Source organism: Rhinopithecus roxellana, chromosome 15 (genome assembly GCF_007565055.1).
Source record: "Rhinopithecus roxellana isolate Shanxi Qingling chromosome 15, ASM756505v1, whole genome shotgun sequence".
NCBI lineage: Eukaryota > Metazoa > Chordata > Mammalia > Primates > Cercopithecidae > Rhinopithecus > Rhinopithecus roxellana.
In genome coordinates this window covers 117,498,137-117,514,704 of record NC_044563.1, presented here as the reverse complement: position 1 = coordinate 117,514,704, position 16,568 = coordinate 117,498,137, and the positions used below count along the sequence as shown (strand labels likewise).

The 16,568-nt window shown below is 42.5% G+C and overlaps 1 protein-coding gene across 7 annotated transcripts in view; it reads right to left on the bottom strand.

The window, feature by feature from the left end:
- Positions 1 to 16,568, bottom strand: part of UEVLD (UEV and lactate/malate dehyrogenase domains) — a 75,679-nt gene that overhangs the window by 17,611 nt on the left and 41,500 nt on the right. For all 7 annotated transcript variants that reach the window (XM_010370176.2, XM_030917624.1, XM_030917623.1 and 4 more), the window contains one exon: positions 12,083 to 12,185. In XM_010370176.2, coding sequence (XP_010368478.1) covers positions 12,083 to 12,185 — 103 coding nt within the window. The remainder of the gene's footprint in view (positions 1 to 12,082; positions 12,186 to 16,568) is intronic.

Here is a 16,568-nt window from a genome sequence, read left to right as displayed (position 1 = left end):
AGTAGAGACAGGGTTTCACCGTGTTAGCCAGGATGGTCTCGATCTGCTGACCTCGTGATCCGCCCATCTCGGCCTCCCAAAGTGCTGGGACTACAGGCTTGAGCCACCGCGCCCGGCCTGTTTATATTCTTAATTAAGCCTCTAAGGCAATCTTTCTTCTTTTTTTTGAAATGGAGTTTTGCTTTTGTTGCCCCAGGCTGGAGTCCAATGGCACAATCTCGGCTCACCACAACCTCTGCCTCCCAGGTTCAAGAGATTCTCCTGCCTCAGCCTCCCAAGTAGCTGGGATTACAGGTATGTGTCACCATGCCCAGCTGATTTTGTATTTTTAGTAGAGGTGGGGTTTCTCCATGTTGGTGAGTCTGGTCTCAAACTCCTGACCTCAGGTGATCCACCCACCTCAGTCTCCCAAAGTGCTGGGATTACAGGCATGAGCCACTACACCCGGCTAAGGCCATCTTTCTAAACAAGTTTCAGAAGGAAACATTTGTGCAATGTGTCCACTGGAGATGCATTATCTAATTTTACTTCCTATTCTGATACAGTTGTAGTGATGATAGATCTAAACACTAAGTCCTATATTTTAATTATGGTTCTTCATGAGTCCTCTTAAGTAATTCCAATGTTGTAGGGTTTACAGTGGATGCCTGGTGATGAGTCAAAACCTCAAAAATTAGAAGACATTAGAGCTGGAAGGGATACACTTAACAATTCCGTATGTGTCAAACACTGTTCTAACAGTTCTCCATATATTTATTTGCTTAATCTAATCAACAATACACAATGGAGTATTTTACAGATGAGAAATCTGAGGCACAGAGAAGTCAAATAACCTGCTCAAAGTCATAGAGCTGAAGTGTAGAGCCAGAGGTTAAGCCCATGCAGTCTGACTTCAAAGTGCTATTAAACACTATGCTACATTTAGAAACTTACTACTACACCCTCATAAGGATGAGGAAACTGTTATGTGGAGAGGTTAGGTGGTCTGTCCATATTATGAAATACCAGTGGACAGTTCAATTTATAACTTTACAATCTGGCCACAGGCTATTATTGTGATTTCTTTTCTTTGCTCCTTTAGCTTCCTCATCTTCAAGGTTGACTTAGGAGTAAACATAGTAGTGGCTGCCTAATGTGACTGCTTTTCTTTTTTTTTTGTTTTGTTTTTTGTTTGTTTGTTTTTTTTTTTGAGACAGGGTCTCACTCTGTTGCCCAGGCTGGCGTGTAGTGGTGTACAATCTCGGCTCACTGCAACCTCCACCTCCAGGTTTCAAGTGATTCTCCTGCCTCAGCCTCCCTAGTAGCTGGGATTACAGGTGCCCGCCACTGCGCCCGGCTAATTTTTGTATTTTTAGTAAAGACAGAGTTCCACCATGTTGGCCAGGCTGGTCTCGAACTCCTCACCTCAGGTGATCTGCCTGCCTTGGCCTCCCAAAGTGCTGGAATTACAGGCATGAGCCACTGTACCTGGCCCCTAATATGATTTCAAAAGTACAAGAAAGGCTTCCTACTCCAAAAGATTTTCCCATCAAGCTCTCCGGCCTTTAAATCAATTCCTTTGAGTTTATTTTTTATTTATTTACTTTGTTTTGTTTTGTTTTTGTTTTTTTGAGACGGAGTCTTGCTCTGTCTCCCAGACTAGAGTGCAGTGGCCCGATCTTGGCTCACTGCAAGCTCTGCCTCCCAGGTTCAGGCCATTCTCCTGCCTCAGCCTCCTGAGTAGCTGGGACTACAAGTGCCCACCACCACACAGGGCTATTTTATTTTATATTTTATTTTATTTTATTTTTTCATTTCATTTCATTTCATTTTTCATTTCATTTCATTTGTAGAGACAGGGTTTCATCGTGTTAGCCAGGATGGTCTCGATCTCCTGACCTCATGATCCACCCGCCTTGGCCTCCCAAAGTGCTGGGATTATAGGTGTGAGCCACCACGCCTGGCCTTAATTTTTTTTTTTTTTTTGAGATGGAGTTTTGCTCTTGTCACCCAGGCTGGAGTGCAATGGTGCCATCTTGGCTCACTGCAACCTCTGCCTCCCAGGTTCAAGTGATTCTCCTGCCTCAGCCTCCAGAGTTGCTGGGATTACAGGTGCCCATCACCATGCCCAGCTAATTTTTGGATTTTTAGTAGAGACAGGGTCTCACCATGTTGGCCAGGCTGGTCTCAAACTCCTGACCTCAGGTGATCCACCTGCCTCGGCCTCCCAAAGTCCTAGAATTACAGGCATGAGCCACTGTGCCCGGCCTCCTTTGAGTTTAAAAGCCAGTATTTCTTTCAAAGTTTTCTTTTAGACATGGGGTCTTGCTATGTTGCCCAGGCTGGATTCAAATCCCTGGGCTCAAACAATCCTCCAGCCTCAGCCTGCCAAGTAGGAGGTACTATATAGGTGTATGCCACAGCACCCAGCTCAGTACTTCTTTAAATTCTCCTACATAAACTTGTGATGCAGGCTAAATTGGTCTATATTCATTCCCTAGAATATTTACCTAATTTTCCTGATACTGGCTTTTGCTCAAATTCTCACTGCTCTTACCACATGTTTGACAAACATCTGCTTAACTGTCTACATCAAACATATTATGAGCTCTGGAGGAACAAAGATTATTTGTTTCTTACTCATCTTTCCACCTCCAAGATCTAGTCGCATAGCAATTAGAACATTTCCCCCAACTTTCTGCCAGTCCAAATCTGCCCAATCCCAGAAGAACCAGCAACTACCTCAATCCTAATCAGCTGAAAGCAATCTCTGTCTCCACCCAACTTCCAAGTCCTCACTGTCTGGACCACTCTCTTGGCATTAATCACATAGTGTCTCCTCACTCTCTTGTCATGAATGACTGTTTACATATTGCATGTGTTTTTTTATCTAAACTTTAAGCTGCTTCTGACCAAGTAGAGTATTCCATTTCTATCAATCCCTTGCAGCAGTTCTTAAATGCTAGGCTAGGTGCCTAAGCATAACCTGGGAAGCTTAATAAAAATGCAGATTAGCCCATATTCTGAAGATTTTACTTAAATATATAAGGGGAAATAGCTTCCAGGAATGCAAACCCCCAGATGATTCTGATGCATAGCCAGGTTTGGTTAGCATTGCTCCACAGACAACTAAGTTCCTTGTACCTAGCACTCAAAATCTTTGTCTGACTCTTCAAGTCTTCCCTTATAAGTTGATGATTTAATAAGAGAAGAAGATTATACAGTTATAAAGAGAATTAGAACTTTAAGCATGATTATACAAAGCTATATATTACAAGGTTAAGGATCAGGATAGGACAGGCGCAGTGGCTCATGCCTGTAATCCCAGCACTTTGGGAGGCCGAGGTGGGTGAATCATGAGGTTAGGAGTTCGAGACCAGCCTGGCCAACATGGTGAAACCCCGTCTCTACTAAAAATACAAAAAAATTAGCCAGACGTGGTGGCACGCACCTGTAACTACTCAGGAGGCTGGGTGATGTGGCAAGCACCTGTAACTACTCAGGAGGCTGAAGCTAGAGAATCGCTTGAACCTGGGAGGCGGAGGTTGTATGAGCTGAGATCGCACCACTGCACCCCAGCCTGGGTGACCGAGCGAGACTCCGTCACAAAAAAAAAAAAAGCATCAGGATAAAAATTCATTTGACAATAATGAATTCAACAAACTCCTACTAAGGTCCTGTTATGTCACAGGTAATGTGTTAGGCCCTAAGAAAACAAAAGTGAACATGATATTGTCCCTACTCTATATATCACACAATGTAGTACAAGGGTTAGTAAGGAGAGCTTCAGAATGAGACTGCCTGGTTCAAATATGAGCTGTCCTACTTAGACATTAGCATAATGGTAAGTTTCCTCCCATGCCAAGAACTCGGTCAGCATCTGTGTTATGAGGACACAAGCCTCTCACCTCTTTCCCATTTCTATAGGTAGCCCAGAAAAAACTATATCCTTCCTGCTAAGCCAAGGTCTACAACCTAAACCAAAGGCTGGTCACAGTTATACTAAGGGATGATCAAATCAAGTATGTCAAAAGACCCAGTAAATAATATTTCATGCTTTAATATACTACTGTTCTCAGATGAGGCTAACGTTATGATGAATGAAATATGAACTCATTTTAAAACACTGCTGATTATTTAAAATACTGAAAGACCAGGTAACTCTGTATCAAATAATGATGTGTAAATACTGTGGAGAGCTATTGAAATATTCTAGCTACTCTATCAGTCTGAATATACTGAAGACACTACACATATTTTCATTTATCTGGTATATCATTAAACCATTCTCACAGTACTAAAAATTATTGAATATACTCTTTTCAAATTAGTTTTTAATGTGACCCAAAATTTTAGAAATTTGTTTTCTCTCATACTAATGATAATGACCATTAATCTAGAAAACTGTGCTAAGATGATAGCTATTAAAAATCTTCCTGAAGGCTGGGTGTGGTGGCTTACGCCTATAATCCCAGCATTTTGGGAGGCCAAGGTAGGTGAATCACTTGAGGCCAGGAGTTTGAGACCAGCCTGAACAACATGGTGAAACCCCGTCTCTACTAAAAATACAAAAATTAGCCAGGCGTGGTGGTGTGCACCTGTAATCCCAGCTACTCAGGAGGCCGAGGCAGGAGAATCACCTGAACCCGGGAGGCGGAGGTGGCAGTGAGCCGAGATTGCACCACTGCACTCCAGCCTGAGCAACAGAGCAAGACTGTCTCAAAAAATAAAAATAAAAAAATTAGGCCGGGTGCAGTGGCTCACACCTGTAATCACAGCACTTTGGGAGGCTGAGGTGGGCGGATCACATGAGGTCGGGAGTTCAAGACCAGCCTGACCCACATGGTGAAACCCTGTCTCTACTAAAAATGCAAAATTAGCCAGGCATGGTGGTGCATGCCTGTAATCCCAGCTACTCGGGAGGCTGAGGCAGGAGAATCGCTTGAACCTGGGAGGCAGAGGTTGCAGTGAGCCGAGATCACGTCATTGTACTCCAGTCTGGCAACAGAGTGAGACTCCGTCTCAGAAAAAGAAAAAAAAGTTGGTCGGGCATGGTGGGGCACGCGTCTAGTCCCAGCTACTCAGGAGGCTGAAGCAGGAAAATCCCTTGAACCCGGGAGGCGGAGGTTGCAGTGAGCTATCATCTTGCCACTACATTCCAGTTTGGACAACAGAGTGAGCCTCCATCTCAAAAAAAAAAAAAAAAAAAAAAAAAAAAATTCCTATGTTCTTTTGGAGGGGAAAATCCCAATGAATGAATTCATAGTAACTTTGGGCAATATGTTTCAGTCAATGAATAGACTGAAATGGTGAAATGTGTAGATTTTTAAAGTGTTAAACAGGGATACTCATATTTAAACAACGTAGGAAATCACTGCTCAGTTCAGGCGCATGGTTTAATCATTACTGCTGCAGTGAGCTGGGTTTTGGAGTTCTATAAAGAATGCTGAGGCCGGGCACAGTGGCTCATGCCTATAATCCCAACACTTTGGGAGGCTGAGGCGGGCGCATCACCTGAGGTCAGCAGTGAGCCAAGATTGCACCAGTGCACTCCAGCCTGGGTAACAGAGCAAGACTCTGTCTCAAAAAAAAAAAAAAAAAAAAAAAAAAAAAGAATGCTGAGACTATCAAAGATTTACTATATGTGGTAAACTAAGGCCATGAACTTGGTATGTTATGCCTATCTTTAGAAAGGGTTGTCTACAAAATAAATGGTAGGTCTATTGATAAAATTTCACAGTAAGAGAAAAAAATGATACAATACAAATTGCAGACATCAACACCAGGAGCATAAAGAATAATGAATGATCTGGCAAAAGGGTTACTCTTGAAGGTTTCCTAGGGAGAAGGTGACTCAGGCTATAAGGAACTAAGAAGAGCAAGTAAGACAGGCAAGTTGAGGCTAATGAGAGACTTATTTACCTGGATTAAGTGGAAGGGAGGAAAGCTGGTGATGAAATCAATGATTCTCAAATTCAACACAGTGAACTTCAAACTTCTTAAGAGGCAGGATCTCACTATGCTGCCTAGGCTGGTTTTGAACTAATGGGCTTAAATGATCCTCCAGCCCCAGCCTCTGGAGTAGCTGAGAGTAGAGGCACACATCACAGTGCCCAGCTCATGAACTGTGTTATGAGAGATGTTTTACATCATAACCCGATACACAAGATATGTGTAGGGATATATGTAAACGCCACAAAAACACTGCGAAAAACACCTTTACCATACATGCTGACATTTTTTCTATCAGTTCATTTTTTATAAAATGCTGCTCATAATCCATCCACTATCCTAATTTCACAATCTACTATTGTATCACTACTCACAATTTGAAAAAGATTGCTTTTAATGAATATAAAAACTACTTGAGAAACCTGTCTAACATGTAGATTCCCAGGTTTGACCTCTAGAAATTCAAGATCTGTAGGCTTGGGGAAGAAGCTAGAGATCTATAATTTTAACAAGCACCTCAGGTGATTCTGATACAAGTGATCAAGCCAACGGCACGGTGGCTTATACCTGTAATCCCAGTGCTTTGGGAGGCTGAGGCAGGTGGATCACCTGAGGTCCGGAGTGCGAGACAACGTGGCGAAATCCCATCTCCACTGAAATACAAAAATTAGCTGGGTGTGGTGTTGCACACCTGTAATCCAAGCTACTCAGGAGGCTGAAGCAGGAGAATCACTTGAACCCAGGAGGTGGAGGTTGCAGTGAGCTGAGATCGCGCCATTGCACTCCAGCCTGGGTGACAAGAGCGAAACTCCGTCTCAAGAAAAAAAAAATTAGCTGGGTGTGGTGGCACACACCTGTAATCCCAGTTACTCAGGAGGCTGGGGCACAAGAATTGCTTGAACCTGGGAGGCAGAGGTTGCAGTGAACCAAGATCATGCCACTGCATTCCAGCCTGGTTGACAGAGTGATTGTCTCAAAAAAAAAAAAAAAAAAAAAAAAAACAGTGATCAACCCATAAACCGTGTCTTAAGAACCACTGTCTATTGAACTAATTTTATTTTGCTCTATTATGTCAACAATGACTTAAGTTTTTCTTTACAATTATTTTTCTCTATACACACACACACCTACCTGCACACACAAACATTTACACTTGTATATGCACAGGCTATTTCTAGAATGAATCATAAGAAATTGGTAACAGATGTATGTTTGAAACCCCAACTCAGTCTCTTACTGTGTGACCTAACTCAAAATCTGAGTCTTACTTGCTTCATCTATAAACTGGAGTAAGAGAAGTAACAGAGTATGAATACATGTATTCCCTTAAAAAATGGTAGCTATGGCCAGGCAGTGGCTCATGCCTGTAATCCCAGCACTTTGGGAGGCCAAGGCGGGCAGATAATTTGAGGTCAGGTATTCAAGACCGGCCTGGCCAATATGGTGAAACCCCATCTCTCCTAAAAATACAAAAATTAGTTGGGTGTGCTGGTGCACGTCTGTAATCCCAGCTATTCGTAGGCTGGGGCAAGAGAATCACTTGAACCCAGGAGGTGGAGGTTGCAGAGAGCCAAGATTGCACCACTGCACTCCAGCCTGAATGAGTGAGACTTGGTCTCAAAAAAAAAAAAAATTAGGCTGGGCACGGTGGCTCACACCTGTAATCTCATCACTTTGGGAGGCCAAGGCGAGCAGATCACGAGGTCAGCAGATTGAGACCATCCTGGCTAACATGGTGAAACCCTGCCTCTACTAAAAATACAAAAATTCAGCCAGGCATGGTGGCACGTGCCTGCAGTCCCAGCTACCCGGGAGGCTGAAGCAGGAGAATCGCTTGAACCCGGAAGATGGAGGTTGCAGTGAGCTGAGAAAGCGCCACTGCACTCCTGCCTGGGTGACAGAGCGAGGCTTCATCTCAAAAAAAAAAAAAAAAAAAAAAAAATTAGCCAGGCATGGTGGAGTGCTCCTGTAATCCCAGTTACTTGGGAAGCTGAGGCAGGAGAATAGCCTGAACCCAGGAAGCGGAGGTTGCAGTGGAGATCAAATTACCATATAATCCAGCAATTTTACTTTTGGATATACATCCAAAAGAACCAAAAAGAGGTATTAAAAAAACTGGTACATGAATGTTCATAGTAGCAGTAGTTACAGTAGTGAAAAAGTGCAACCCGATATCCATTAACCGATAAATGGATAAAATGTGGTATATCCATACCAAGAAACATTAGCCACAAAAATGAATGATGCACCGACACATGCCACAATATGTATGTACCTTGAAAACATTATGCGAAGTGACACAAAAGTCACATACTATCTGATTCCATTTATATAAAATAGCTAGTACAGGAAAATCCACAGAATAGACAGATTAGTAATTGCCAGAACCTGGGAGAAGGGAAAATGGAGAGTAATTGCTCAATGCGTACAGAGCTTCTTTTTGGGGTGGTGAAAATGCTGGAAATTAGTGGTGATAGTTGCACAACATTGTGAATGAGTACCTAAAGTCACCAATGGTAAATTTTATGTTATATGTATTTGAGCACAATAAAAAGATAAAAAGATTTAAACATATATACTATTATATGCAAAAAACAAGTGCAAAATCAATTCCCTCAGTCTGACTCCTGAAGCAACTACTCTTTATAGTTTCTTTTTCTTTTTGTTTTGAGACGGAGTTTCACTCTTGTTGCCCAGGTTGGAGTGCAATGGCACAATCTCAGCTCACTGCAACCTCCGCTTACTGGGTTCAAGTGATCTTCCTGCCTCAGCCTCCTGAGTAGCTGGGATTACAAGTACCCACCAACACGCCTAGCTAATTTTCTGTAGTTTTAGTAGAGATGGGGTTCTACCATGTTGGCCAGGCTGGTCCTGAACTCCTGACCTCAGGTGATCCACTCGCTTCAGCCTCTCAAAGTGCTGGGATTACAGGCATGGGCCACCGCACCCAACATCTTAACAGTTTCTTAGTATTTCTCTAGATTGTCTGTATATACACAAGCATAACTATATATGTATGTATGTATCTGTATGTAAATTTTCATGCTCATATGTATATATGTATATCCCTCCCCAAAATGTTATAGTAGCTATTTAAAAAGACATCAGATGATCAGTCAGCTGCAATCATCTATGTGTGTTATGATGGGGCATTACTAAAATTTCCAAATGAGCTTTAATTCCCCAAATTATTAATGTACTTCTCCATATCACAGAATGTATTCATGAGAAGTCAGTTAACATTACATTTAAAATTACTTCATCTAAGGATGGACAGTGGCTCATGGCTGTAATCCCAGCATTTTGGGAGGCCAAGGAGGGAGGATGGCTTGAACCCAGGAGTTCAAGACCAGCCTTGGCAACATAGGGGGACCCTGCCTCTACAAAAAATTAACAAATTAGGGCCGGGAGTGGTGGCTCACACCTGTAATCCCAGCACTTTGGGAGGCTGAGTGGAGAGATCACGAGGTCAGGAGATCAAGACCATCCTGGCTAACACAGTGAAACCCTGTCTCTACTGAAAACACAAAATATTAGCTGGGCGTGGTGGCGGGTACCTGTAGTCCCAGCTACTCGGGAGGCTGAGACAGGAGAATGGCGTGAACCCAGGAGGCGGAGCTTGCAGTGAGCCGAGATCATGCCACTGCACTCCAGCCTGGGCAAAGTACAAAACTCTGTCTCAAAAAAAAAAAAAAAAAATTTGGTGTGGCACATGCCTGTGGTCCCAGCTACTTGGGAGACTGAGATGGGAGAATCACTTGAGCCTCGTAGGTCAAGGCTTCAGTGAGCCATGATTCTGCCACTGCCCTCCATCCTGGGCAACAGAGTGAGACACTGTCTAAAAAAAAATAAACAAATAAATAAAATTACTTCATCTAATAGTAATTAAATTAAATGCTATCAGAAATATACAACCATGCTGGGTATGGTGACATGCACCTATAGTCCCAGATACTTTTGAGGCTGAGGTAGGAGTACTGCTTGAGGCTAGGAGTTTAAGACCGCCCAGGGCAAGAGGGCAAGACCCTGTCTCTGCAAAAATGAAAATAAATTAGCCAGGCATGGTGGCACATGCCTGTAGTCCAAGCTACTTAGGAGGCTGAGGTGGGAGGATCACTTGAACCCAGGAGTTTGAAGTTACAATGAGCTATGATGGCACCACTGCACTCCAGCTTGGACCACAGAGCAAGACCTTGTCTCTTAAAAAAAAAAAAAAGAAAAAGAAAAATTAATAAGGGGAACAGGAATAAAAGTTACCCCAAGATGATATACCATTCAACATTCAACAGATAATTACTGACTCCTTACTTGGTGGTAAGCACCATATACTACATATCTATTCCAAAGATTCTAGTCTTTCAATTATCTGAAGCAATAACTATTGATGGTTAATGAGATACACAGGAAGGAACAATTTCTTCAGGTCCTACGTGGTCTCACAACCTCTAGAGTCCATATACTAAAGAGTCTCCTAAAGTGATTTAGAAGAGTTAGGAAGTCCCTTAAGAACTTCAGTACCTGAAAATCACAGGTACAAGAGAATATCCAGTTCCCCAAAGAACTTCTACATGAGACTTATAAAAAAGATCCTTAAAGCAACTATCCTTCTCTTTCCCGAGAAGGAAAATGAACTCATTGTATCCTACAGGCAGCCGAAGGCTTACTAAAATTTTTACACCTAACTTTTACAACTGATAGGTATAATTTCAACTTTTCTGACTACATTCCTTAGTTTATTAAGGCTTGTGATACTGTATGTCTTTATATATTATTTGGAAAATATTGTCAAGGAATAAAGGGGACCTAAGGAAAGGCAAAGGGAAGCCAAACAACTATAGCATGTTATAATCTGACCTTACCCATAACTTGGTAGAAAGGCTTTAGGAAATGTTTATTCTAGTTCAGTGGCCTTTTTTCTTTTTTTTTGGATCATGCATCCTTGGTAAGATATTTTCAACCCCACATCCCCAAATATGGTATTTACCTACATAAATATGTCTATACTAATATGTTATGTACATTATAAAATACACGCAAATTTTTTAATTAAAAAACAAGATAGGGCAGGGTGCAGTGGCTCATGACTATAATCCTAGTACTCTGGGAGGCTGAGGCGGGCAGATCACTTGAGTCCAGGAGTTCAAAACCAGTCTGGGCAATAAGGCAAATCCCGTTTCTACTACAAATACAAAAATTAGCCAGGCGTGGTGGTGCATGCCTGTAGTTCCAGCTATTTGGGAGGCAGAGGTGAAAGGATAGCTTGAGCTGGGGAAGTGGAGGTTCCAGTGAGCTGAATCATGCCACTGCACTCACACCTGGGTGACAGAGTGAAACCCTGACTCAAAAAAAAAAAAAAAGATAGAAAATTTAATATTTCAAATGTTATTGATATAGAAAATCTTTTGATTATTAAAATTTATTTTAACAATGTATTTTTAGTGCAATGAATGTAAACTGAATTTTTTTCTTTTCTTTTTTTTTTTTTTTTTCAGAGACGGTCTCGATATGTTGCCCAGGCTGGAGTATGGTGGCTATTCACAGTCACAATCCTAGTGCACTGCAGCCTTGAACACCTGGGCTGGGCTGAAGTAATCCTTCTGCCTCAGCCTCCCACATAGCTGGGACTACAGTCATGAGCCACCACACCCAGCTAAAACTTTTTTTCTTATTCTTGGTTTAGCACTTTGCTATATACCAAGAGGTAGGTATTATTTCTACTTTATAGATGAGAAAACTGAAGTTTGCGAGATTATATAATCTGACAAATGTCAGCACTATCATTGCAGAGCAAGGATGGAAACTTCCATCTGTGGAACTCTAAAGCCAATGCTCTTAACCAATATATTCTAAAAAAAAGAGGCAATCAGAGATAAATTTGTTTTGAGGTATAAGTCAAAAACAAGGAATAACTCCTTCTGACCAATCTGAATAAATCTGAATTATTTGCTCATTTGATTCTTGTTAATATAATCAGTTAAAATCCCTGAATGACTTTGGGTAAGTCATTTAACTTATTTCAATCTTAGTTTCCCAATATGTAAAATGAAAGACTTGGACAAGGTGATCTTTAAGGCGCTTTTCAGCATTAACATTCTAGGAGTCAAAAATGAAGAGCCAATAAGGCAAACATCTTTAAGCAGAATAAACAGACCTTTGCTGATCTCCACATTAGGAAGGTTGAAGATTTCAAGGTCCATCGTGGCTCCTTTAGTCCCTTCTGAGAGGTCTAAGAGGACCAGCCTGTCCGCAATGCCCTGTACAGTAAGAGAAAGAACATTACACTGAACATGGCCAGAGACTCAATTTAAATTCATTCAACAATGAGGACCAAAGGACAATAAATAGGCCTCCTACACTGTCTTTTAGTGTTAAGAAGAATAAGTAACACAGTAGCAGTAAAAGTGACATGCAAGTAAGAAGTTATTAACTGTGGCCAGGCTTGATGGCCTGTAATCCCAGCACTTTGGGAGGCCAAGGCGAGTGGATCACCTGAGGTCAGGAGTTCGAGACTAGCCTGGCCAACATGGCAAAACCCTGTCTCTACTAAAAATACAAAAACCAGCTGAGCATGGTGGCACATGCTTATAATCCCAGCTACTCAGGAGGCTGAGGCAGGAGAACTGCTTGAACCCAGGAAGAAGAGATTGCAGTGAGCCAAGATCGTGTCACTGCACCCCAGCCTGGGCGACAGAGCGAGACTCTATCTCAAAAAAAAAAAAAAAAAAAAAGAAATTACGAACTTCAATAAGTAATCCTGTAGGCTTGACTACTAAAAGTTCTAACAGGGCTTAACTCACCAGTCACAGATTGCAGGTTTCTTTTGAGACGGAGTTTCATTCGTCGCCCAGGCTGGAGTGCAATGGTATGATCTCGGCTCACTGCAATCTCTGCCTCCCAGGTTCAAGTGATTTTCCTGCCTCAGCCTCCCAAGTAGATGGGATTACAGGCATGCACCACCATGCCCAGCTAATTTTGTATTTTTAGTAGAAACGGGGTATCACCATATTGGCCAGGCTGGTCATGAACTCCTGACCTCAGGTGATGCCCTTGCCTTGGTCTCCGGAAGTGCTGGAAGTACAGGTGTGAGCAACTGTGCCCGACTCTGCAAGTTTTCTTTTCTTTTCTTTTTTCTTTTCTTTTTTTTTTTTTTTTGAGGAGGAGTCTTGCTCTGTCACCCTGGCTGGAGTGCAGTAGCATGAGCTCAGCACTGTCACCTCCATCTCCCAGGTTCAAGCAATTCTTCTGCCTCAGCCACCTGAGTAGCTGGGATTACAGGCACGTGCCATCACACCTGGCTAATTTTTTATATTTTTGGTAGAGATGGGGTTTCACCATGTTGGCTAGGCTGGTTTCGAACTCCTGACCTCAAGTGATCTGCCTGCCTTGTCCTCTCAAAGTGCTGGGATTACAGGCGTGAGCCACCATGCCTGGCCCCTGCAGGTTTCTTTTAATGGGATGAGTTAATAAAGATGACTTGGTGCACTCAATACTTCTGCTATTGCTCTTGATTTATGTTTTCATTTTGATGTTATTTTCATTCTGAAAGAGCTTTTGGGTCTATTTGGGTGTCTTATTTGTAGCAGAAAAGTTAAAAAATAATGCCAGCTTTTTCTTTTTCTTTTTGAGAGTCTATGTCGCCCGGCTCAGTGGTGGCGTGATCTTTTGCACTCTTCGCGGGTTCACACCACTCTGTCGCCTCCAGAGTAGCCTCAGGCTCACCACACGCACTAATTTTTTTGTATTTTTAGTAGAACGGGGTTTCAATGTTAGCAGGATGTCTCGTCTCTGCCCTTGCGCCCGCCTTGTCCACCAGTCTGCATTCAGGCGTGAGCCACCACGCCGCCAGCTTTTCTCCTTTTTTTTTTTTTTTGAGACGAGCTAGCTCTGTCCCCAGGCTGGAGTGGCAGTGGCGCGATCTGGCTCACTGCAGCTCGCTCCCGGGTTTACGCCATTCTCCCGCCCAGCCCCATAAAAGCGCCGCCTTTTTTTTGTAATTTTGTAGTAGAGCCGGGGTTTCACACCGTGTAGACCCAGGATGGTCCTCGATCTCCTGACCCACTCGTGATCCACCCGTCTCGGCCATCCAAAGTGGCTGGGAAGTTACAAGGCTGAGCCACCGTGCCCGGCCAGCTTTTTCTTAAAAAAAAAAAAAAAAGTATAATAGCTATAAAATCTAAAACCAAATCCTATTATCATGCAGTACTCTCCCCAGAGATCTCATGGAAAACACTCCACATGTCTCTAAATAGGGTGGCACAGTGGGCTGACTGTAAATAACAGCATAGAAACTCCTAAAAATCAGTTTACCTTTATGGAAGGTCTTTCTCCAAAATACTAGGAGACTTGAGGATATCTCCTATTTTAGGATTCACGGGCAAAAGTACCCAAAGATCTACCAGACTATCAGGCAGAAAGTATGATGGTTAAGAAAACAACCCTGGCTGGGCATGGTGGTTCACACCTGTAATCCCAGCACTTTGGAAGGACAGATGGGCTTAGGTTTGAGTCCAGGAGTTTCAGACCAGCCTGGGCAACATGGCAAAACCCCATCTCCACACACACAAACACACATACACAAAGAAAGAAAATAACCCTGCTACACTATGGATTAGCTATGTAATACCGGGACAGTCACTGAATTTGGCCTTACTTTATGTGGTTATAAGGATTAATTATGTGACACAGGGCTTACATATAGTAACCCCCTCTAAAACATAGTTATTAATTTTATGCTAACTATACCTATAAGGAAAATGCAAAGAAAACTATGAGTTACTATTTTCATTTATAAGGCACAAAAAAATCCAAAAGTTTAGCAGTAGTTGTGGGAAAATAAGTATTCTTACATATTATGGGTATGGCAATAAACTGGTATAATTAATAAAAGATAATTGATAATTTTCTATCAAAAATTTAAAACATTAACTCCTTTAATCCTTCAATTCACTTATAGAAATCATCCTACAAATTTATCAGTACATGCGTAAAAGAATACAATATTAAGGATATTCACAAGACTAAGAACAACAAAATGTTCATCAGTAACAACAATAATGAGACAATATAATATAGTGGTTTATAGCAGAGACTGAAAAAGCTTTAATATGTCACCATGTAATCAATCAGTGAAGCATATATTATCACCAGGGATTTTATTAAAATGCAGATTTTGGCCAGGCATGGTGGCTTAGCCCTGGAATCTGAGCACTTTGGGAAGCCAAGGCAGGTGGATTGTCTGAGCTCAGGAGTTCGAGAGCCCCCTAGCCAACATGGTGAAACCCTGTCTCTAATACAAAAATTAGCCGGGCATGGTGGCACATGCTTGTAGTCCCAACTACTCGGGAGGCTGAGGCAGGAGAATCTCTTGAACCGGGAGGTGGAGGTTGCAGTGAGTGGAGATCGTGCCACTGCACTCCAGCCTGGGACAGAGCGGGACTCCATCTCAAAAAAAAAGAAAAAAAAATGCAGATTTTGTTTCAGTAGGTCTGGGAAGGGGCCTGGATTATACATTGCTAGCAAGAATTCAGGTGGTACCAATGCTGCTAGTTTGAAAGCCACACTTTGAGTAGTAAGGCTCTATAATACAGGCTCTGATAAACAGATTACTTGGTCTTTAAGTTCTCGCTTCATCATTTATTAACAGTGTGATTTGGGGCAACGTGAGTAACCTCCCTATGCCTTTGTTTCTTCATTTGTAAAATGGCAGTAATAACAGTACCTAAACAAAGGGTTGTTATAAAAATGAGTCAAGTGGGCCAGGCACGGTGGCTCATGCCTGTAATCCCAGCACTTTGGGAGGCCGAGGCAAGTGGATCACCTGAGGTCAGGAGTTCCAGACCAGCCTAGCCAACACAGTGAAATCCCATCTCTACTAAAAGTACAAAACTTAACTGGGCATGGTGGCACATACCTGTAATCCCAGCTACTTGGGAGGCTGAGGTGGGAGAATCGCTTGAACCCAGGAGGCAGAGGTTGTGGTGAGTCAAGATCATACCACTAGCTGGGCACAGTGGCTCACGCTTGTAATCCCAGCACTTTGGGAGGCCGAGGCAGGTAGATTGCCTGAGGTCAGGAGCTCAAGACCAGCCTGGCCAACATGGTGAAACCCCGTCTCTACTAAAAATACAAAAATTAGCCAGGTGTGGTAATGGGCACCTGTAATCCCAGGCTAAGGCAAGAGAATCACTTGAACCCAGGAGGCAGAGGTTGCAGTGAGCTGAGATCGTGCCACTGCAATCCAGCGTAGGCAACAGGGAGAGATTTCGCCTCAAAAAAAAAAAAAAAAGATTGCACCACTTCACTCCAGCCTGGGTAACAGAGCGAAACTCCATCTCAAGAAAAAACAAAGAGTCAAGTGTTTAGACAAGTGCCTGTTACCTAATAAGCATTCTGTGAATGGTTAGTTAGTGCTGCTACCACCACTTTTGTTGCCACTATTATGAGTGCTATCACTGTTGCAGTCATAATAGTGGCTTATGCATATTGTACTTTGTATCAAAATATTGATGTTTAAAAAGAAAAACAGAATTTTTTTTTGAGACAGTGTCTCACTGTATTGCCCAGGCCAGAGTGCAGCAGCACAATCACAGTTCACTGCAGCCTCAACCTACCAGGCTCAAGTAATCCTCAGCCACCCA